Consider the following 23,821-nt stretch of genomic DNA (forward strand, 5'->3'; position numbering starts at 1 on the left):
TTGGTTTAAATCCTTTTCTACTTTTGTTAAGTTTTTGATGGAATTTTCTGGTTTCTGATGGTTTATTTAGTTCTTCCATTTCTTGGAGTTCTTTTTCTATGTGTTCTCTTTTCTTTCTGCGATATTTTGTGTTTAACAGAGAAAATTCTATATCTTTGGTAATACCTATTTAGTTTCAGTTGTTTTACCCATTTTCTCAAAATTTCGTGTTCGTATTGGTTATTATAAGGGCTTCAGGGACTGTTTACAATTACCCGAACCAAAAATTCAAACTACAAAAATATAGGGGTAAATGGAAACGCGCAATTCGTTGTCCTATTAATTTTATATTGAATTTTTACGGGGAAATTGTGAACGACAATGCAAGTGAACATTTTAAACACATGTAATGTACTTTACAATGATGTTCAAAATTACCCCTATATACAGTTACTGCACACAAAGTTTATTTTTCGAAAACACTGACAGTACCCGGAAAAATGTGAATTGTTTTTCTACCTTTCGTTGAAATTGTGGGCTCAGGTAGCAAGGCCTCGATCATTTCAAATTCAATTGACGAAATATCAGTTTCTTTTTCGACGAATTCAGTTCCAAATTTATCGTTGCGCATAAATCCAACGACTGCAATGTCACCATTTTCTTCATCTACGTCGCGTACACGGCAGACATTTTTATAACATGTGTTTTTTCTGGTTCCTGGATATATTTGACTTTCACACAGCTTGTAGATTCTCTTATGAATTATCTTTAGGGACAATTTTAGGAGATGACTCATGAGGCTTTATAGTACGGTAATCTTCGCATTTTTTGGCTCCTGGTTTTTTGGAAGTGCAATAAACTAGATTTTAGCCATTCTGTTGGTATTTCTCCAGAGTTGTATATGTTGTTGAATATCTTTGCGATTATTGCTATTGATTCGTTGTCCATTAGTTTGAGTATATTATCAGGGCCTGCCGCTTTGCCATCCTTTAACTGTAGTCTAGGCGGGATCTGTTTTGGATTGGACATTTTCCATAGGAAGCTATTTTTTTGCTGTAATCCCTTCAGGAGGGGCCCAATATCGATAATCACGCAGTCGCAAACCCTGTGCTACATTTTTTATTTAACAAAATCTGAAAACAATTGAAAATCTCATTTTTTTGCTCCTGTTTTCGTTTATAATTCGGAAAATATTAATCCTAGAGAAAAAATTATAAAAAGTTAAAAGTTTCGTTATTCAATTTTACACAATATTTCGTTAGCTAGAAATTGAAAATTTAATGTTTATTGTTGAAAAAATAGCAATAATTGGAAAAAAAGTACAAAAAAATAAGTTAATCTTTTAAATGTTTTCGACTTTCTAAACTTGACTTACAAGCTCCATATTCCGCCTAGAAAAACTTTTTAATACGTTTAAAACGTGTGCTAAATTTTGTTAAGATCGGTCGGATAAGTTTTGCATAATAATTTTGCAACCCAGCCTACTGGAAAAAAAATTGCAAATTTTCAAATTTATAGTAGGCTCTCAGATAGTTGCAAATTTTTTTACATATAAAGGAAGGCTCAAACTTTCAAACGCTTTCTGTAAAATTTAAATCGGTTCACTAGGAGAGCCTAGAAATTTTTTTAAAGTTTTAAACATTTGTCGAGTGTTTATATCGAGTGAATGTCCCCCACCACCACCTCTCATGCATTCCGAGCGACATTTTACGCGAAAAGGGTTTTTTATTTGTCTTTTTTATGGATGTTTCCATGAAGCGCATTACGTAAAACTTTTCAGATAAAAAGTACTTGACAAGACGAGGGTATTTGTTTAAAAACGAGCCCTCTATCACTTATGGTTACACGGCAAATATATGTCAACTTTGACCTTCAATATCTCGGCAACCAGTAAGCCGAATGTATCTTTTTTTTTAAAAAGCGTCTTTTAATGTTCTGTAAGTGTATAAATTTTGTAATTGATATGTTTAAAGCTCGTAAAGTTATTCAATTTGTTTATAAACCTAAAAAATGTTTAAAAGTTTAAAAAATTTTCTAGGCTCTCCTAGTGAACCGATTTAAATTTTATAGAAAGCGTTTGAAAGTTTGAGCCTTCCTTTATATGTAAAAAAATTTGCAACTATCTGAGAGCCTTATTTAGGGCCTACTATAAATTTGAAAATTTGCGATTTTTTTCCAGTAGGCTGGATTGCAAAATTATTATGCAAAACCTATCCTACCCATCTTAACAAAATTTAGCACACGTTTTAAACATATTAGAAAGTTTTTCTAGGCGGAATATAGAGCTTTTAAGTCAAGTTTAGAAAGTCGAAAACATTAAAGTATTAACTTAATTTTTTTGTACTTTTTTTTTCCAATTATTGCTATTTTTTCAACAATAAACATTAAATTTTCAATTTCTAGCTAACGAAATATTGTGTAAAATTGAATACCGAAACTTTTAACTTCTTATAATTTTTTCTCTAGGATCAATATTTTCCGAATTATAAACAAACATAGGAGCAAAAAAATGAAAAATTTTCAATTTTTTTCAGATTTTGTTAAATAAAAAATTTAGCACAGGGTTTGCGACTGGCGCATATCGTGAATATCGATATTGGCCACATCCTGAAGGGATTACAGCAAAAAAATAGCTTCCTATGGAAAATGTCCATTATGGTCTGAATTTTTACAGATCCCGCCTAGTCTACTGTGTTATTGCGGAATAAACTTCCTGCTGTAATATTCTTGGTCCATCATTTACCTCTTCTTCTAGCTCAATGTTGTTATCTCTTTGGTCTTCAGTTTTTCCAGATATTCTTTCATCCAAGATGATGTTTCCGTCAGAATCAGTTATATATCCTTTCCAAAACAAGCTTACCAACGCGTATCTAAAGAGCAGTGGCATAATTATGTGAACCACGTCAAGAAAGTAGAAGAAAAAATGTTTGCGGTGGACAATTGGCAGGAAGATATTGAACCGGTGATAATTAATATAGGTGATTCAGAGGATGAGGACGATTTAGATACGATTTGCGATTAGTATTACTTAACGAGAAATATCTCAGATTTAATGGTCATTTGTTTTTTAGTACTGTACGTTTCAGTTATGATCTTGTCTTTTTATGTATACGAGGTCTGGCTATTAAATAACGAGACTGCTTATGAAAGTTGTTTTTTCCATTGGTCAAAACAATGCTGAAAGTCTTTTTTTGTTAGAGCTTTTAGGAGCTCCGTCGTTTTTCGCTTCACCTCTTCCATCGACTCGAACCGGATTCCTTTTAAGTCAGACTTGATCTTCAGAAACAGGAAAAAGTCACAGGGTGCTAAATCAGGCGAGTACGGCGAGTGTTCGAGCACTGGAATGCCTCTAGCGGCTAAATAACGCTTCACAGACAGCGCGTTATGGGCAGGTGCGTTGTCCTGGTGCAAGATCCAAGGCTTGTTTTTCCACAACTCTGGCAGTTTCTTACGAACTCGCTCTCGCAGCGTTGCCAAAACTTTCAAATAGTAAGTTTGGTACGAAGCGCGTACGGTCCTTATTTCTCAGTCTATCGCCAAACTACCACACACCTACCACTGTGTTTACATGAGCGGTATCGCTGCGCGCCGTAAGACCAACACTGCATTATAACTATGGCTTCCACTATAGCTCTACACAAAATATAAAAGGCGAATCTATAGTTTCGGATTTTCTTAGGCTCCAATTTGTCTCTATCGCTTGGGATTTATATTAAAACATTCATAAAAATATTTATTTAAAAAATATTTATAAATATATCTCTATTTTCTAAATTCTTTCTAGCATCTGGAACATATCGTTAAAAAGAAGTTTCAAATATAATGGGCTTGCCATTTTCGTCAAACTGTTTAGGTTTGAGCACCAACTTTTTCTCTTCTTCTTCCTCTTCTACACTTCCATCTGGGTTATTGCCGTCAAGGCAATACAATAAGGATTCTGTAACAAATAAAAATTTTACATTTGACAAAAATAATTTAGTATTGAGTGTAAAATTTAATCTTGATAAAAGATAAACCTTGATTAAATTTCCCACTTTAGAGAAAAATTTGTTCAAGATTTCTCTCTCTCTCTCTCTCTCTCTCGGTCATAACTAAAATAGCATACGGAGATAACTAAAATATCAACGAAAAATTTAGAATACCTGTGAGTTGTCCTTCTGTATATTCCGTGGAGGTAAAGTCGTCAGTTCTACTTGAAAAACTCGAGTCCTGCGGCGAATAAATCGTAACAATGTCTCTATTGCTTAAATATTCTTTAAAAGTATCACTAAGAATGGCGTCGGATTCACTTTTGTTCATTTTTGGCACGTCTACTTTGGTATCTTTGTTGATGTCTCCTTCGCTCTTCGATTTGACAGGCGGATTCGTCTGGAAATTTGGCATTGGCGTTTCTAATTTTTCTTCTATTACATTGTCCATTACGTAATTTGATGGATCGGTCTTTGGTAATGTATGGATGTTTGTACCGGAAAGTAATAATACTGGTTTTCGACTTCGAGGAGTCATCATCGTTTCCTAAAAAAACCGTTTAAGAAATTGTGCATATGTTTCATCATCTACAGGCTTATAAAACTAATAAAAGGATCACGGTATAATGGAAATATCAACCTATAGATATTTTAGTTAGTTTAACCACCATAAATCTCTAATCAAGAAGTTATCTATTTTTAAAAATTGTTAAAAAAGAACGTACACTAACATTGTGACAGCAATAAATCTTATTTTATCTAAGATTTGTTGCTAACTTTTCAATTTTAGTAATGCTTCTTTAATATAGATTTTAATACCCTCTTTACATGCAGCTCACTTCCGCGGCAATAAGCAGGGAATTTTGGCAACTTGAGTATGTAAATACGTCATTCGCGCTGCCATTACTCATTCCACTGCCGCTGTCATACGCTCCCTTCATTGGCGTTTTTTTAACGGAATTCAAAGGACTTGCAGTGCGAGTGACAGTGACTGTTTACATGCTGCTTGCTGTCTTGTCGGTCTACGTACTTATTTGTTTATTGTTTGGTAAATTTTTTGTTAACTATGGTTGAATGGAGCAATGACCAAGTGCTGAAGTTTTTAGAGCTATATGCTAGTGAGAGATTGTAGTGTACCCGATGCCGTTTGTCCTTTAAATTTAAATTTGGTCCTTTAAAACGATATTAATTGCTTTACAAACTTCCGGCACAATCAGCGAAATGGCTGGTGATGATACTTTAAATAAATAATGCAAACTTTGGTAACTGTCCCCAGTTGCCAAATATCGTAATGCTATTGCCAAAAGTATTTTTGGTGGCATTGGAATTCTTACTTTAGTTTGTTTTTTTATCATGGGCTCAATTGTCTGAAGCAAAAATTCAAAATCTATACGTGACATTCTGGAAAAGTTAAAAAATTCTCCGGATTCCTCACAAATCAGTTTATTGAAAAATTTTGGTCTTATTTCCTATGTAAAAAAAAATGTTTTTTATACTTTCGTACGTACATCGACGTTTTTTTCTACCCCATTTGTTTTTAAAACATTAAGATAATTTTGTATACTTAAAACACATAGAGCCTTAGGCCGCAGTAATTTCTATGCCCTCAATTGATAATGGTACACTGATGCAGCACCATGGTAGCTGTATGTAAATAGTCATTTGCCTTAAATGCTGCCGTGGAATTATTTCGGGCTGGATAGTGGGCAGTGCGAGTAGCAGCAGCAATGGCTGCATGTAAAGGGGATATAAAAAGTGTTGGCAGTATACAACACCCCTAACGTAATCCCTTTTGTAGTGCCTGGTTGTAATCTTAATTTTTTAAAGTATTTTAAGGATTTGTTTTGAGAGGTTTCTAGATTATAAGGTGGCCTGTGTTAAAGTCCGAGATTCCATTGCATGCATGTCAGCAATATAAAGGCTAAAAAGTAAACGGGCAAACACAGAACGCTTTGGAAATAAATTATTAAATTTCATCTGTTTGCTCATATTCCTTCCCATGATTACCTGAAAGTTTCTGTTTGTCAGCATGTTGTCAATGAGGCTGATTATCTCTATGCGGTGGATCATATGGGCCACAATATATATATATATATATATATATATATATATATATATATATATATATGTTCGGATAAGTTATTTTCATATATATGTCCAATGTATGGAATAATCAAGAATTTTTATTACAAAAAATAGTAAATTAATGAGCGAAAGATCCATCACCCAAATGGTGTAAATTATAAATGCAATAAAAGAAAATAATTAGTAGAAGTATTGAATAGATTGTTTTTAACAAAATCTGATTGATCGATTATTTTTTCAGTGTAGTTTAATGTTTAAAAAACACACAAAAGCATAAAATAGAAAAAAGCACAATGCAAAACAGGTATAAAAGTTTTAGACAAAATAATGTTACAATTTACGTTAAATATAAAAGAAATATGGACACAGAAATCCCTCCCCAATGATTGGTATATTGGAATATTTTGCACCATACACAAAAAGGAGATATCTCTGAATGCTCTAATTACAGAGAAATTACGTTTCTAAATGCAGCGTATAAAATATTTTCCACAGTACTATGGCACCATATGCAGAACAGATAGTAGGAAAATACCAGGCTGGTTTCAGAGGTGGTAAATCGGCAATTCATCAGATTGCAACCCTGAAACAAATATTGGAGAAAACACTGGAATATGGCATTGATACTCTGAATCATTGATGAATATATTTATAGACTACAAAGACGACTCTGTGAATAGAAGAGATTTGTTCAAAGCAATGACAGAGCTAGGAAAACCAAATCAGTTGGTAAATTTAACAAAACTAACTATTGAAAAAGTTGAATGTAGAGTATGAATTCAGGGGGAACTGTCTGAACCTTTTAAAACAAAGAACGGGTTACGCCAGGGAGACCCTCTCTCCTGTATACTGTTCAATCTGGCTCTGGAAAAAGTAATACGTATGTCACAAATCACAACCACTGGTTCAATATATAATAAATCAGTGCAAATCCTTGCCCACGCTGATGATATCAATATTGTTGAGAGAACGGAAAACGCTGTACGAGAGACGTATGTAGCATTAAAAGAACCAGCTACCAAAATGGGTTTAATAATAAACACCAACAAAACGAAGTATATGAAAATAAGCACGCAAACAAAAATCCTACGACCACTCGTTATAGAAAACGACGTCATCGAAGCTGTGAACGAATTTGTATACCTGGGAGCGCTCTAACACTGAAGATAATACTACCGCAGAGATAAACCGCAGAATTTGCACGGCCAACAGATGCTATTTTGAGCTTAATCTCCTCCTTAAATCCACAATTATATCAAGAAATACAAAAATAAAACTCTACAAAACAATAATACGCCCAGTCATATATGGTTAAATTAAAATTTCTAACATATGGTTCACAGACCTGGACTCTAACAAAAAGAAATGAAAACATGTTAGGATGTTTCGAAAGAAAAGTACTCTGGCGAATCTATGGAGCAGTGAATGACAATGTAGTGTGGAGAAGACGATACAACTTTGAACTGTATAGATTATACCAGGAACTAGATATCGTAAAACATATTAAGATAGGACGTCTGAGGTGGATAGGGCATGTAATGCGGATGGAGCAAAATGACCCAACTACAAAAACGCTTCTATCTTGAGGAGGCTAGGACCCACGCAGAGTTGTAAAGCAAGAATGATAATTATTTTAATAGATATCTATTAAAATTATAAAATTTACTCACTAAGAGTACTGTGGCATGCTCCACATAGATATTTTTGAATATTCACGTTTGGAATTTAGTCGCTTCAATAGTTTACCCTATTGAAACTGGTAATGGGATAAGGCAGCGAGATTCCCTGAGTCCTCTATTGTTCAACCTGTTCAAGAACTAAAAAAGGATACCAAATAGGAGAAAAACAACTTAAAATAGTCAGCTATTCAGACGACGCAATCCTACTCTCTCAAAATGAAGATGATTTATAACGTATACTGCACCAATTTCAAATAACCGCCAGAAAATTGAATATGTTAATTTCTTCAAAAAAGAGAAATGCATGGTTATAACAGCAAATTTACTAAGATGTAAATTGGAGCTGGAAGGTCAGATAATAGAACAAGTGATGGAGTTTAAATATGTAGGCATCCCATTATCTAGCTACGGAAAGCGCGAAATGGAAGTGGAAGATCAAGCGAATAGAGCAAACAGAGCCGCAGGTTGCCTGAATGAAACAATATGGAGAAATAAACATATCGGGAGAGAAATGAAAGGCAGAATTTACAATACAGTCATCAGACCAATAATGACATACACGGCAGAAACAAGACCTCACAGAGAGGAGAAAAAGGATGTTAGAAACAGCAGAGATGAAAACACTTAGAAAATTGATAGTCAAACACTATGGAACAGAGCTAGAAGTACAGATATATGACATAGATGTAAGGTGGAGAACATCAAGGATTGGGTAAGAAATAGAAGAGTAGAATGGAACGATCATATAAGGCTAATGACATCAAATAGAGTAGTAAAGATGGCAAGAGACGGTTCCCCAATAGGAAGACGATCAGTAGGAAGACCACGAAAACGATGGAACGACAACTTACTGGAGGCACATTGAAAAACAGACAGAGTCATGTCTACATAAAATGAAGAAGAAGGAATTTAGTTCAATGCCACACGTGATATTAGGCAAATATAGGCAAATACTAAAGTAGGTTTGTTATAGAAACACATAGAGTATCCAGGCGCCTCTGTTTTGGGTTGGTAAATCGTATATATGATCCTATTTTTTTGCTTTAATCGCTTCGAAATATTATTAGAAACGATAATTTCATTATGCGGACACTTCAAAAAATGAGCTAAGTTTTTTGTTCAACAATTTATGAAAAAAATTTGATCGGAGCTCGTGATACTAAATATTTATACTTAGGTATAACCTCATGCTTTCGGAAGACAGAAATCAATTCGATATGCTTACCATAGGTGGAGTTCCTTTTCAAAGAAAACCAACAAAAAAAAAGAGAAAATAGTCGTCTAATGGTATTAGTACATAAGAACCAAATACCCTGCTTTCATGAAGCGTATTTTGAATATGATTTAAATGTAACTTCATATCTAATAAATTATTAGTTTTGCTAATAACAGATAAACTACTATTTTTACATAAATAAGCACACAACATAATATAAATTGTAACATTTTTTGTCTAAAGAATAATGAAGATAACAAACCTGCATAGCTCTTGGCATCCTCTGCGCTGACATCGTAATCGGCGACATCGATTTGCTGTCCTTTTGATTTGGCGTAAAAACTTCTGTGCATGCTTTTAGTGGGAAACATGCCGGCGTGCTAGTTAAATAACCATTACAGTCTATTGAGTCTTCTCTCTCGCTTAATTCTGGCTCGGAAAAACTACCCTTACCTTCGTCGTCGTTATTGTCTTTGGTGGAAAGACGGTCACAACTCCTGCTGGTTTTTCTCCGTTTGGCCGGCGTGGGTCCTTCGTTGGTTAGATCCGTGCTGGATTCGTAATTGTGGTAGCACAAGAGACGTGCTCGCATTGCTAAAGAAGGAGAGCCCGTAGGGCTCTGAAAAGATGGTCCTTTTAGATATCAGTTTTACATTTACAGTACTTTAATTTTTACCAAAGTATCGGTCGTGTAAGTTTACTAATATTTACATGTTATAGATCGAATTACTACAGAATGCTCCAAGAACGGACTTGGTATAAATTCGTCAAAGACAATGCTACTTTTAGTTAGTAAACAAGATATTGGCCCTAGGCCAATTAATTGTCAACAATGAGAATGCTGGATAAACGACACACTAAATTCTAATGAAGAAATTAAATCTGGTATCCAAATGACATGAGGAGCATTTACAAAACTAAAACTTATATTCTGCAATTCTTAGCTGAACATATATCTAAGAATTAATAAGTTCTTAAGGGTTAAGTAAAGAGAAAACTTAAATACTTAGGGTATATAATGAGAGGTAGAAGATACTGGATGCTGCAGTTTATACTGAATCGAAAGATAAAAGGAAAGAGAGGAATTGGTAGGAAGAAATATTCGTGTCTCTGAATTCTTCGTCAATTGACTGATTTCTTTAAAGCCTGTTTCTTCTTCAATAGTAGCCTCCTAAATTGTTTAAATTTTCGCACCATATTTTTCTTGGTCGGCCAATACTCCTTCGTCCATTTGGTGGCATCTCATGCTATTTGTACTATCCTATCCTCTTCCATTCACGAACACTACTGTGTTCGTTCCACTCCTGTTTCCGTTTTGTCACCCATCCATTTATGCCTTCTATATTGCATGCTCTTCTCGCATGTTTTCGCTTCTCTCCATATCCAAAAAACTTTTCCCTGATATTCGTCGAAGTATTTTCATCTCTGTTGTTTCTAGTAGTCGTCTCGTTTTAGATGTGTCAGGTCTTGTCTTCGCCGTGTATGTTAATATAGGTCTAATCGTTGCTTTATAGATTCTTGTTTGTGTGTCTTGTCTTAGGTGTTTGTTCGTCCGGATTGTGTCATTAAGAGATCCCGCCGCTTTACTTGCTTTTAAGGTTTGTTGTCGTACTTCTTCTTCAACATCTCCGTAACTAGTTATATCTATTCCCAGATATCTAAACCTTGCTTCCTGCTTTATTATTTTCCCATCAATTTCGATTTTACATCGTAGTGGGTATTTAGATGTTGTCATACATTTGGTTTTTTCTGTTGATATTATCATATTGTATTTCTTAAATGTTGTATGGAAGATGTGTGTTAATCTTTGGGCTCGTCTTCTGTCTCAGCGATTAATGCGGCGGCGTCGTCTGCATAACGTAATATTTGGATTTCTTTGTTCCCCATTCTGTAACCATGACCTGTATGTACTGCTTGTATTATTTCGTCCATTATTATATTAAAGAGAAGTGGGCTTAACGAGTCACCCTGTCTGACTCCGCTTTGTACTGGTATACACTGTATTAGTTTTCCATTTATCTTTGCCTATATTCGATTATTGAAGTAGATGTTTTCGATGGTTTGTATAATCTTGATTGGTATGTTTCTTTTATACAGTAGGTGTAAGACGTTTTCGATTTATCAGAAAATCAATTATTACATGCCACACAAGTATAGGCGTATTCAGGATTTTTTCGTGTGGGTGTTCAGGCCATAAATGAGTGTCTCCCCTAGTTTAGTCAATGACTTTTTTATTAATGATTTTTTTTTATTATTAAGTCAATGACGATAATTAGTTTCTTTATATTATCATAAGAATAATTAATGTAATCACTCATAATCTTCTATTCAGTTAAATCGTATGTAGTTTTAATTAATTAATCACTGTTTTTGGACCCCCAAAATTTGCAGCCATAGGGTCTGTGGGTTTGCTAATCACTGTTCATGGACTCCCGAAATATGCAGCCATAGGACATGTGGGTTTACAAATCAATGATTTTAGACTCTCAAAATTTGCAGCCACAGGGTATGTGGTTTTACTGATCGCTGTTTGGATCCCAAAAATTTTCAGCCATAGAGTATATGGGTTTACTACTCATTGTTTATGTGAGTGAGGTGAAAATTGATTTTGGATGGGACTTGCGCGATAGCAGTTCGTGGGAATTAATTTTATCAATTATTTTTTATACTTTTAGAAGACTAATACCTCATTTCAACGCCCCTCCTAGATCGCGTGTGTACTTTTGGTGATTTTAAGTACGAACTTAACGTTCTTGACAATTCTAAACAGGTCTGAAATTCCACTAATATCGATATATAAATTTACAAGGGTCAAATTGACGAATGGATTGTAATATGGGAAGAAACACTTGAACATAGACTTTCACTGCTTACGTTTTTTAATGATACATTGTTTTCTGGATTTATAGGCTTTGGACTATATTGGGAATTATTTTTTCTTATAGCTTCTTTACAACTGTTGCAGACATTCTTAAAAAACGATGCAGCAACAGTTGTAACTACATTTCACTCTACGATGTCGTTGCTCGAATATCTGTATTATGTATAGCTCTCATGTGTTATCTATGTTCTATTGGTTGGTCTGTGTTTCTTGAAATACCATTTGGTGAATGCATTATGTGATGCAATGACAGTTCCTCTTGCGATCAAACCACAAGAATATTTACCCTACATTTCGTTGTCCCAATTTACACTGAACCACTACATATAATGTGGAAATTCCTGTGATGGAATACAGTTATCTTGGACCTTTGGCTGATCTTAGACTTTCTTGTAATATCTGATCATTAGTTTAGTTGTAAATTGTAATGTAATTTTATAATACATTATTTTTTATTTAAATTTTTACACCAACTATTAGGAAAACTTAATAAGTGACTAATATTAATAAACTTACACGAATGCTCTTGTTTTATGCACTCATGTTTAAGGCATCATAAAACTTCAATCTAAAAGGTAAGCATGCACACACAAGCAAAGTTTAAAATGCAAAAAAAGGCTAGGAAAATGCCGAGTTAGTCACAAATGTTGTACACAATACATTATAATGGAGTGATAATAGTTAATTATGATAATATGATGTGATTTGTGGATTTGTTGTGTTTGATAGGTTGCTTTAAAAAACTCTGTGTACCATATATGATTTATACCCTCTAGGCAAAAATACACACTTTTTTCAGTTCAGAGTACAGAGAAGTTCACACTATGACACATTTTGCTTCTGGTACAACTATCTAATCTAGCAAAACTCAAATTGGAAAGTCAGATGAAACAACAGAAACAGTAACAGTGAAACAGTATTATTACAGTCGTCAAATAAAAGGAACAAGATAAAAAGTGGCCAGAAAACATAATTGTTGCCATGCAACATGAAAGTTAATTAAAAACCCAAAATCACACAAAAATATGCACATGTAACTAATATAAGCTTCCTTATTATTCCACAAATCATTTACTGTTAAAACTATCTTTATATACAGAATAAAAAGCAACTAAAATAACTCACCTCAAACCCTGGCCCAGCAGGTGAATTTTTGACCACAAATCCTTTCCGCCTAGCCAGATGTTTTTGAAAGATGTGTTTTTTGATAGAATCACCTATACTTCTATTCTTACTACTTTTTAATGTTTGCAACGGTGTACCATATCCATTTTCTTTGTTAAACTGTTTTATCAACTTTCTTTTTTTAGATGATTCTGGCAGACTTTGGATATGAGCATACAACTGAGCCAAAGCTGTTTCTGTAGGATTAGACTCGTTTTCTTTAGCAGTACGCTCTTGATCAACAAAAGTGAATACTGTGCTAGCAATATCTGCAGTTGATTCATTGAGTCGTTTGACAGGAGATAAAACCCTCTTCTTTTCATATTTAGCTCTAAAATCGACTATCAACTTTGCAGGAACTTTAAACATGTCTGGAAACCTCTTAATCATAAAACTGACTATTCCAAAAAGAGGTTGGGATACCTTCAACAACATGGCAGGTGATAAACTCCTTGGACACAACAAATGAGGGGTGAAAAGTTTTGCTAAATTATCTGAAGACATCTTATTCTGAGATTCATATGAAGCGGTCTGGTGCAGGAGATGTAGGATGTCTTTCAGAAGGAGTTTATTTTCTGGTGGCAGGAGAAGTAGAAGTAATTGCAGAGCTTCCAGAAGCTTTTGTTCTTGCGGTATTTCATTGTTGATGTAGTATAATTCTAGTAAATAAATAATTACTAATTTAATAAAACACAAGATATACTTTATATAATTAAACAATTGCAGATTGATATAATTTAGTCATATTACAAAATACAAAAAGAAGATCACATAAATACATACAGATCCAGTTAAAATAATGTTTTCACATAAATAGTTTAGGTCAAATTAAGTCTAAAATTCCTCACAATTTTATAATGTAATTGTAACATACTGTTATATGAATAACCTCATGTAATTGTGCAATTGAATTTGTCTTTTTGCTTGAGCTATATTTAGTAAATAGTAGACTATATTTAAACCAAATAAACTATATCTAACCTCAAAGAACCTCATATTCACACAATTGAGCTTGTCTGTTCATAGACATATAATACAAATACAAATAGGCATATGCAATGACCATAGACACTTTATTTCAAAGATCACTATATCTGCCATACAATCATCTACTGTTGTTCTTACCTCACTCATATTACTTTAATTATGCCTATAATAAAAAATGTTTAGAATGATGGCTATATGTTACCTGCTAATTGACAATAAACAGGAAAATGAAGCTCTGTCAACAGAGGTTCAGGTAATTCCTGCAAAAAGCCCTTAAGAACTGAAGCACAATCATGTACACTATAGCTGCCACATCCAACATCTAAAGTTGAACCATGGTTTAACAAACATTTTAACTCATGCTGCCTTTCAATGGAACCAGTTTTTCTAAATATACCTTCACTCTTAATATCTAAAAATTATGTAAATAAAAAGATATTCACAATTGGATTTATAGCTATTACTTTCTTCTAACTTAAGGTATTCTATTAATTGAAATATTTGGCATATTCCTTCCTGTGTTAGAGGAGCACCTTCTACGACTCCCCGTAGTTTGGACTTTTTAGCAAATGGTACTAAATTCCATTTTTTAATTCTTGATTTTTCAGGTAGGGAATCATTACTAAAATACATAATATATTAAAACACTATGTAAAGTTAGAGGTAGAACACAAACGAACAAACCATGACTTACTCATCTGTATGTGCATCTAATAAAAACGACAAATGCATCCTAATAAGAATAAAGAATTGTTCATTATAGTCTTTTTTAAATCTTTCAACGATTATTCCCTCATTCTCCTCATTTTTTGAATTCATATTCAAATGATGGAAAACTATTGCAGCTCTTTTAAGCTCGAGTCCATTTTATAATTTAGAATATACTTTTGCATATAAATCCAGCCACATTTATGCGCTTTAAGAAAATTGCAAAACACAATTGTTTACAGTTATAAACGTTAATTTGAAGTTTCAAATTTGTAATGGCCGGATAACCTAACAATTTCTTTGTCCTTGTCATTTACATTTAAACTAGATAGAGAAAGTGCATTATTAAAAATTTTAAAGTTGGAAGAACTTGGAAGTAATTTTTCCGAGCAATTAGAGATGTCTCTAGTGTAGCCAATTTAAAACAGGAATGTATAAAGAAAACAAGTTATATTTTTAAGAACTGATATAAATTTATGTAAAAGTAAAAAATAATGATATAATTATTTTGTAGTTTATTTTACATTATATTTTCGGACGATTTTCACATTTGGTCCCATTGAAGATAGCTATAATTGAGCTGTCAATTAAAGTTCATAGAACGAAATGTTGGTTCTTGACTGTGTTGCCATGTTTTTTTAATAAATTGGGAAATAGCATGTGATTTATAATTAATAAAAATCCAATAGAACGTTAACAAACTAAAAGAAATTCTTTCAAAAAATAATAAGAATAGTATTCAGGTACTTTCCACAGATATCTGGTGACCATCTGTAACAATCTGGCAACTAGTGGTTTGAGGATTGCCAAATCTATTAGCTTATTATCAAACGCAAATGCCAAAAAAATGTTGTAATAATAACTGCAATTTATATGAGAAGAAACGAGTATTTATTCGTTCGTGTTGTATATAAAAAAATAAAAAAATTGCATAATTCATATAATAATATAATAAAAATGTGTTTTTGAAAGCTTCTCTATTTGTAATTGAAGCCTACAACATATACATTATAAAGACATGACAACACAGTCAAACGTCAAAAATTTGTTTTGTGAATTTAATTCACAGCTCCTTTGTAGCTATCTTCAATGGGACCAAATGTGAAAATCGTCCATATTTTCCTTTACTTTAAAATGAGTTTACAATTCTAGATAATTTTACGTACCTTTTGAATTTACCGCCGGGTGTATATATAGTTACGCACCCTGGCACTAGACGATGCGTCAACCGTCGTTTTACTCTTTAACACGGGACTGGCACTGCTAGGTGGGAGTGTGCTGTGCTACTGACGCAAAAGTTGACAGCTCGTGTGTGGTTTGGTTGATTCGGTTTGTTTATAAATCTTGTTTATTATTCTTAATAATTCTTGAAAGAAAATTCCAACTTTTCGTCTGCTATTTTGGGTGGATTATGTTCAGTGAATTGGAAATAAAAAATTTGTCTCCTCAAAAAGCGTCTGACAAACTTTTAAATGCTATTGATAACAGATCCTGCACAAAACCGACCAGAAAGGTATGTTTTATGCATGTGCTTCTCATTGTAATGAAACCAAATTTATTATTTGTAGTTATGAAAATAGTAATTATTTATTATGTTAATGTTTTACTTTTATGTATAGGTGTGGCTTATTTGAAGAGTATTTCAAATTTTAGCAACTATATTATGCTATTTCAATCCTGTAATATAAATGCTGTGCAAGAATATGTACTTGGGTATTTAAAAAGTCTATAGTTATTTAACAACCAAAAACATTTAGACACACTTAATATATTTTACTACAGGCTTCACTTTTTTTAAAGTAAAAAATTATACATGAAACTTTGTTTATTATACAAAATTTAACAATTAAAGCAGCTCATTGAGTTTCACTGAGGATCTCAGCTAGATAAGACTTGATAGGATTTAAACTATGAGTTTTGACTTTATTTTATATTACATATTCCATTTCATTGCATCTGTTGTAGCCTAATATTGAAAAAACACAAAAGGTGACTCATGCAGATCATAAAAATGCTCTAGACATTAAATGTCCTGGTAAATTATAATTAGGAACCAATTAATATTGGTTCAAAACAAGCTAGCTATGATGAAATAAATTCTCACAAGGCTCTGCTGACTAAGAAAGCATAGGAAATCATTAAAACTAGCCAAGGAACAAGACATAGAAGAGAATACAGGAGAAGGGGATCATTTTCAAGAAGAGGATCTTCAGTGTCATAAATATGATAACAAATACCTTGAAAACAATAACATCCCAAACTTCCTAAAGTGAACAGCCCCACAAAGACTGCTATAATCCTGAATTATTTTTTCTTCCATACATCTTAGGGTATTAGACTATTTTACACTATTAACAGCTGTTATAAATAATACTTTTCTACTCAGATAAAACTATTTATTCTCTTACATTTTTGTTCCAATCTTTTAATAGCTTTCAGAAATTTATTTACTTTTGGTTTCTCATTATCCATTCTGGTGAATAATTTTATGATCAATTATCAGTAGAATAGATTATTTGGTCATTGCTAGTAAAATTATGGGCTTAGAATGCATAACAAATATAGTATACCATAATACATTAAACATTTTCAAACTCATTTGGTTATTGAATCTAATGTTAGTTCTTGTTTATTCATATATTTATATCACATTGACAAAAACAGGTTTTTCTATCATTAAAAGATTAATACATACTTGAAATTATATTATTTCACTTAGAAATCCATATATGCCTGTATATGAGAGGTTGCCTAACAATGAAAAAACAACTATTTATGGTTGGATATTGCTTTTCAAAATATTCTCCATGAAAATCAATGTAATTTTGCATGCATTTGAACCAATTTTTGAAACACTTTTTCCACTCAGATTGAGGTAACTCCAAAACATGGGTTTTGAACTCTTCAACCACTTCTTTGAGCATTGAAAATTGTTGACCACACAGTTTATTTTTGATGTGTGGGAATAAAAAGAAGTCATTGGGTGCCAAATCAGGACTTTACAGCGGATGATCCGGTAATTTGATGTTTTGGCCAGTCAAAAACTCCATTGTGGGTGCTGATGTGTGTGAGCTTACATTGTAGTGGTGAAGAATGATTCTTCTGTCCTTTTCTTTTTCCGAATTTCACTGAAACCTTTCATTCATAATTGTACATTCAAAAATATTCATTGTTATTTAAAAAGTTACAAACAGTTAAAAGTGTAAAAAAGGGTCAAAAAATTTAAAAAGTCCGCCATTTTGATTTTGTTTTTCTGTGAAAATGTTTTATTGTAGCATCAACCATACTCAATTCGATACAGAATATGAAACCATTTTGTTTTTTGCTTTTGGTTGAGTCTTTTCCAAGAAATGACGACAAGCACCAACAAATTGAATGAGTTTGTTCAGCCATTTTGGAAGCCGCCATTCTGAAAAAAGAAAAAAAAGTATTTTAATGTATGTACTTTCACTTGAAAAAGTTTGATTTGCAAATATCTTTTGTACTATAATTAAAATTTATTTTAAGAAAACAGTTTTTGGAGGAACCTAGCCTTAATGGAGTCAAATAAACGCAAATACTTTAGTTTCACCTTAAGCTTTAATCTACAATTTTCAATATATACTTATATTTTTTACACTGTCATTTGTTTCTGCTTTTTTGATTGGAAAACATGTTTCTTAATTCTATATTGCCTTTTACAGAGCAAGCTTTTCAGTGAGTAGCATGTCATCCTGGTCCTCTAAATATTCCAGAAGTTCATTCATGTGATACAAGGCCACTTTGTGAATCCCTCATTCCTCCGGTGCAAACTTCTCTTCTTCTTCTTCATCAATTTGATCTTTATTTTCTTCTCGGCCTTTTCTCAAGATGTCTTCATCCCAGGTCGATAGCCTTCCACTTTAACCATTCCTACAAGTTTCTTGCATCCACATTCTCTCCCCCAGAAACTGAGTTCACTAAACTTGTAAGGTCAAGCAGTTCATTTTCATCTTTTCCAACTGCTAGTTCTTCACAATTTTCGACATTTGGTAACTCTTTTCACCATAACTTTACAATTGTTGAAGACTTTAAAAAACTCTCACACAGATGCGATTTCATAAATACTTTGTTCTGTAGTTCTCTTTATAGACACAATGACATCTTGATCTATAAGTCAGCAGACTTAAGCACATGCATTTCAGGATGTGAAGGGCATTTTCAACGAACAAGACAGCTTTCTGTGGTAAATTGTTTGCTTTAAATATTTTTGACTTCTGCTACAAATTTAGCTCCAAACCACTCTTGAAATATATTTTTTTTATCCATCCACTCTTTTCTTTGGTTGAAATAATCAACAAGTAGTTTTTCTACTCTAATGCCCTTAACAGATTAAGGCTTTTTGGCTTATCAATCACTGTCAACTCCAATTTGTGAATTTCTGTAGCATTGCTGCAGGTGCATAATCGTGATCCTTTTTTGCTGGATTTATGGCTCCCTGCTTTATCTTCACTTGCAAGAGCTAGCATCCTAGTTGAAAGACATTTCAAGTAACCCCGATACATCTGTGTCATAAACTTTTCTAACTCACGTTTATATTCCTCAGCTTCTTGTTGGTCACCACTAAGCTTCTGTCTATAAAGTCCTATCTGCTTCATTCTATGGCGTTGCTTAAAGCGAGTCAACCGCCCAGATGATGCATCAAAACCTCAATGCCCAATGTGCCAAAAAACTTTTTTGCTTTTGCAGCAATTATTGGACTTGATAGGGGTGTACCCATGTTATGAACTTAGGCTATCCATTCTACCGATGCCATCTCTAATTAGATGTAAGACAAGGTTGTCTTTGTATTTTTTTTTTTTAATTATAAAATACAATAAAATACCGAAAGAATGGAGAACTAGCTAAATAATCATGCTAATCAAAAAGGTGATAAACAACAGCCAGAAAACTACAGAGGTATGATTCTGCAAGAATGGATACATGAAAGAATAAGATTAGAAGTTGAAAAACAAGGTTTTCATACTGGAAGATTATCTACAGAGAAGTTCCCTTGGATATCATAAAAACTATTGAAAACATTTACCCAAACAACAAGATGGAAGTTACAATAGATGGACAGCTTATAGACATTAGCAACAGGATAAGACTGGGGGACTCATTAAGTCATATGCTCTTTAATTTGATCATATATGAAGTCATTAACAGCATTAGAAAAGAAAGATGATACAGATGACGCAATATTGATAGCCCAAGATGAAGGTTGGAAAGAGGAGTGAAGATATCAAGAAAAAAATGATACATATGAGGATATAAACAAGTGAATACTTAACAAAAAAATATTTAATTATCAAATAAGTAAATTGAAGACCAAAGTGGTGAAAATAGCAAGATATAAATCAATGATAGAAGAAGTCTGTCAATAAACAAGCAGAATTGCTTATAGCGAGAAAGAAGAAAAACATATTTAAAGTGTGACGGTGCAATCTCTATGAATAATACTGATTTAATAGGAAGCCCTATTTTTCAGAAATTTAGTCACTGATACCACAAACTCTTAAATGAGGTAGTGAATAAATTCGCATTAATTCACACAATTTTGTACCCTCTGTAATATACTGCCCAAGGGTTTGGGTGCGATAAAACACGTGCAGACTTTTTAATCACCACACTTGGGATTTTAACTTTAATCTTTTCCTAATTACTATCGAGAAAACTAATGTTTTTATTGCAATACGTCGGTCAATCCCGAGTCTAACCATGAGGAGTTTCAATTTACAATTTCACCTAATGAATTTTCCATATGATACTTTGAGTTACGGTTCTTGAAGTGGCTAGTTTTGTGATTTTTATAAACATTGGATTCAAAGCAATTTCGTGTGTAGATATATCACTGTTATTTGATGGGAAAAAATAATGTCGAAACTGAGTAATGGTTCAAAAAGTGTTACGGGGACGCTGCTCCATCGATTAAAATCGTTGAAACGATGGTTTGCTGAATTCAAACGCAGTCGTACCGACACCAATGATGCTGAGCTCCCTGGAAGGCCAAATGATGCAGTTTATTCCCGAAATCATCGAAAAAACGCTAAAAATTATTATGGAAAACCGCAAAGTGATGTTGCAAGAGATAGCTCATACTCTAAAGTTATCAAGAGGTAGTGTTTTCACTATTATGCACGAATATTTCTGTATAAGAAGGCTGTTTTCCAAATGGATGCCGCGTTTTATCGCATCAGAGCAAAAACAACTACAAATTAGCGAATCTTGTCGCTGTTTGGATGTTTAATCGAAATATGCCAGAGTTTTTGCGTCGTTATGTCACAATGAGTGAAACATGAATCAATCACTTCACTCCGGAATCAAATCGGTAGTCATCTGAGTGAACAGCACCCGAAGAAAACCGTCCAAAGCGATCAAAGACGCAACAAACCGCCGGACAGGTTATGGCCTCTGTAATTTGGTACTCGCAAAGAATTTTTTTCATTGACTATTTGAAACATAAAAAAAAATCAACAACGACTACTATATTCGTTTATTAGAGCGTTTGAAGATTAAAATAGATGTCGATGAAAACGATGGCAAAATGCACCAATTGGGCTTTGAATTGCTTCTCCACCCACCTTATAGTCCAGATCTGGCCCTTAGCGAGTACCCCCTTTTTTCCGATTTAAAAAAATGCTTTGTGGCAAGAGATATCGCTTCGATGAGGAAGTAATCATCTAAACTGAAGCCTATTTTGAAGGAAAAGATACGTTTTACAAGGGCGGCATTGAAAAATTAGAAAAGCGTTAGAATGATTATATTGCCGCTAAAGGAGATTATTTTGATGAATAAACAAACAATTTTGAAACAAAAAAGTTTTTTTTAGAATTTTAGAATAGAGCTGACTTCTTCGTGTGTACTTATTTATTTATTTTTTTAATTGTTGATATTATCGAGAAGTTATAGTAAATTGATCTATGGTCGTTTTTGTTATTAAATCATAAAAACCGTAAGAAGTGAAAGTAAACATCGAAGCATCGCTTTAAGTTGACAACTGATGCACCTTGAGATAGTTTTATAAACTTCAAAACCATAGTTTAAACGGATTTACTCAATTATTTGTTAATTATAGTCATAACATTCGCGGAAGAATAAAAATTACGCCGTAATCCATCGATATTACGAAATTAAGAAATTCGAACTGGGCTGCGTGAAATTTTTATTCAGAACTGTATAATTTTCGATTATGTATGCTTCTTATTATTCTATTTTGCTCTCTAACTGAGTGACTGTGGGAATTCGTATGGTGTGATATTTGTTAATATAATGGGATATTATTTATTTGTAAAGCTCTGCAGGCCATGTAGACCTAGGGCTAGATTGGCGTTCGTATTATAATTTTTAATATTATATTTACATTTAAGTACATGTAAATATTATATTTACATTTCACAAATATTATGCTTATAGTTTCCCCGTTAATTCTTTTACTTTTTTTGTCCAAGTTCCTCGTTCCAGTGCTTTTGTTTTTTCCAATATATTAGTTTCTTTTAGCCATTAGTCATTCTTTTGTTTTCCATGTTCTCTATGGGCCCCAACTATGTAATTTACGATGTAATTTTGAATTCATTATAGAGTGTTTTTGACTCGATACACTCAAACATTTTTCTTTACCATCGCCCCAGTTTTTCTCTCTCTAATTTTTTAAAAGCAACGTTTCACTGGCTTATATATCTGTTGCACTTATAAGAGTCTTGTAGAGATTCATTAGTCTTCTTATCATGTTGTTTAAGGAAGTTTGTTGTGTAAACCTTAATAAACATGTTGATTATGTTGTTAAAGGTTTTTCCGTTTATTGCTATACATTCTTTACATTTATAGATCACCTGTTTCTTCCACTGTACTATTTTTTCAGAACCTGCTAAATTTGTTAGACGACCTGCCTAATAAAAGCAGAAAAATTCTATGCGATGACTTGAATATTAATTACGCTGTTGCTTCTGCTATCCAATTATCCTTGGTCAATATATTGGTATGGTTTTACAATGCACGTAAATTCTCATACAAAAATTACTAAAATACTCTCAAGCTACCATCCTCGAAAACCCAACGTTTAGGGAGGATTTTTTCCGTTCAGAACTTTCGTAAATTCCAAAATTTGTGCTTGACTTCTTGATGGCATTTTCCCTCTGTGGACGTGGACTATAATTTCAGTAATTTTTTAGTTAGGCTTGTCTGTATCTTCAATAAAGCATTTTCTTTAATTACAATTAAGTCAAAATATCACAAACCCTGGACTACCAAAGGTATCTGCATATCAGCCAAGAATATGTGTTCACTACTGTACATCTTTTTTCTTATTTGATTCAGTCGAATATTTGCCTCCCCCAGAATCCATGAGGCTAACTGATTGCTCAGTGTGAGATTCTGAGTGTTTAACTCTACTCACCTGGGGGTAATTTCGTATTGATACTCGACATCTTCAACTTGGGAGGTTTTAGCATATTTAAAATGCCACGCTTGCCGAGCGGGTTGGCGAGTGATTCTATACAATCCCTAAAATCAGGGGATTGCCACTTCCGCCATCCACGCCGTACCGAAGGTATTCTTCTCCGCCGTGTCTGCCGTTGTAGACTTCATCCGTGACACTGGATAAGGAACCCTAAGCAGATACTAGTTTCCCGGGCCAGGAAACCCCTGAAATCTGCGGAGGGCAGGGATTGATTCATTTTCCCTGATAGGACTATCCAGAGGAGTTCCTACCCGCTACCCGTGGTAACCAAAGAGCAAAAGAGCAATGGAACGAATCATGCTTGGAATATCACTAAGAGACAAGATTAGAAACACCGAGATAAGACGTAGAACAAAGACTAGGGATATTGTGGAAGAAATTGCAAAAATGAAATGGCGCTGGTCAGGTCACGTAGCCCGATATAATGACAACAGTTGGACACGGAGAATTCTAGAATGGAGACCAAGGACGACAACAAGAAGCATGGGAAGACCTCAAAAAAGATGGGTAGATGACATAAGAACAGTGGCAGGCAAACAGTGGATTAGATTGGCGCAAGATAGAGAAAGATGGAAACAATTGGGAGAGACCTACATTCAGGAGTGGATGGAAAATGGTTGACAAAGAAGACTGTACATCAAAAAATTTACTATCAACGTCTTTGTCACTGAATATATTACCAAATACAGAGGAACCTAT

At 33.6% G+C, this 23,821-nt stretch overlaps 2 protein-coding genes across 4 annotated transcripts in view; one reads left to right on the plus strand and one right to left on the minus strand.

Annotated features, from left to right (window-relative positions):
- Nucleotides 1–3,703: 3,703 nt before the first annotated feature.
- Nucleotides 3,704–14,979, minus strand: LOC140440188 (rho GTPase-activating protein 19-like). 2 transcript variants are annotated; one of them, XM_072530515.1, is made up of 7 exons: nt 14,654–14,978; nt 14,424–14,581; nt 14,162–14,371; nt 12,934–13,631; nt 9,190–9,546; nt 4,122–4,494; nt 3,706–3,916 (listed from the first exon to the last, which is right to left on the minus strand). In XM_072530515.1, the coding sequence occupies exons 1-7, from the start codon at nt 14,776–14,778 to the stop codon at nt 3,780–3,782; spliced, it is 2,058 nt and encodes a 685-aa protein (XP_072386616.1). In that variant the 5' UTR covers nt 14,779–14,978; the 3' UTR covers nt 3,706–3,779. The 2 variants fall into 2 exon arrangements, with proteins under 2 accessions (XP_072386617.1, XP_072386616.1); XM_072530516.1 differs by lacking the exon at nt 9,190–9,546 and having other exon boundaries at nt 3,704–3,916; nt 14,654–14,979.
- A 976-nt stretch (nt 14,980–15,955) lies between these two features.
- LOC140440190 (coronin-2B-like) overlaps nt 15,956–23,821 on the plus strand; it is a 76,608-nt gene continuing 68,742 nt past the window's right edge. The window contains exon 1 of one of the 2 annotated variants that reach the window (XM_072530517.1): nt 15,956–16,180. In XM_072530517.1, the coding sequence (XP_072386618.1) occupies nt 16,079–16,180 (102 nt within the window). In that variant the 5' untranslated portion in view covers nt 15,956–16,078. The remainder of the gene's footprint in view (nt 16,181–23,821) is intronic. The other variant, XM_072530518.1, reaches the window with a different exon arrangement.

This window comes from Diabrotica undecimpunctata, chromosome 4 (assembly GCF_040954645.1).
Source record: "Diabrotica undecimpunctata isolate CICGRU chromosome 4, icDiaUnde3, whole genome shotgun sequence".
NCBI lineage: Eukaryota > Metazoa > Arthropoda > Insecta > Coleoptera > Chrysomelidae > Diabrotica > Diabrotica undecimpunctata.

Bases quoted from the DNA above. Each gene is read 5' to 3' on its own strand.
- LOC140440188 (XM_072530515.1), bottom strand. From the start codon at position 14,778: ATGAATTCAAAAAATGAGGAGAATGAGGGAATAATCGTTGAAAGATTT. The intron at 9,547-12,933 runs GTGAGTTATTTT...CCATCTTTTCAG, and splicing joins CTGCTGGGCCAGGGTTTGAG to AGCCCTACGGGCTCTCCTTC. The intron at 3,917-4,121 runs GTATTCTAAATT...TATTTGTTACAG, and splicing joins TACAGAAGGACAACTCACAG to AATCCTTATTGTATTGCCTT.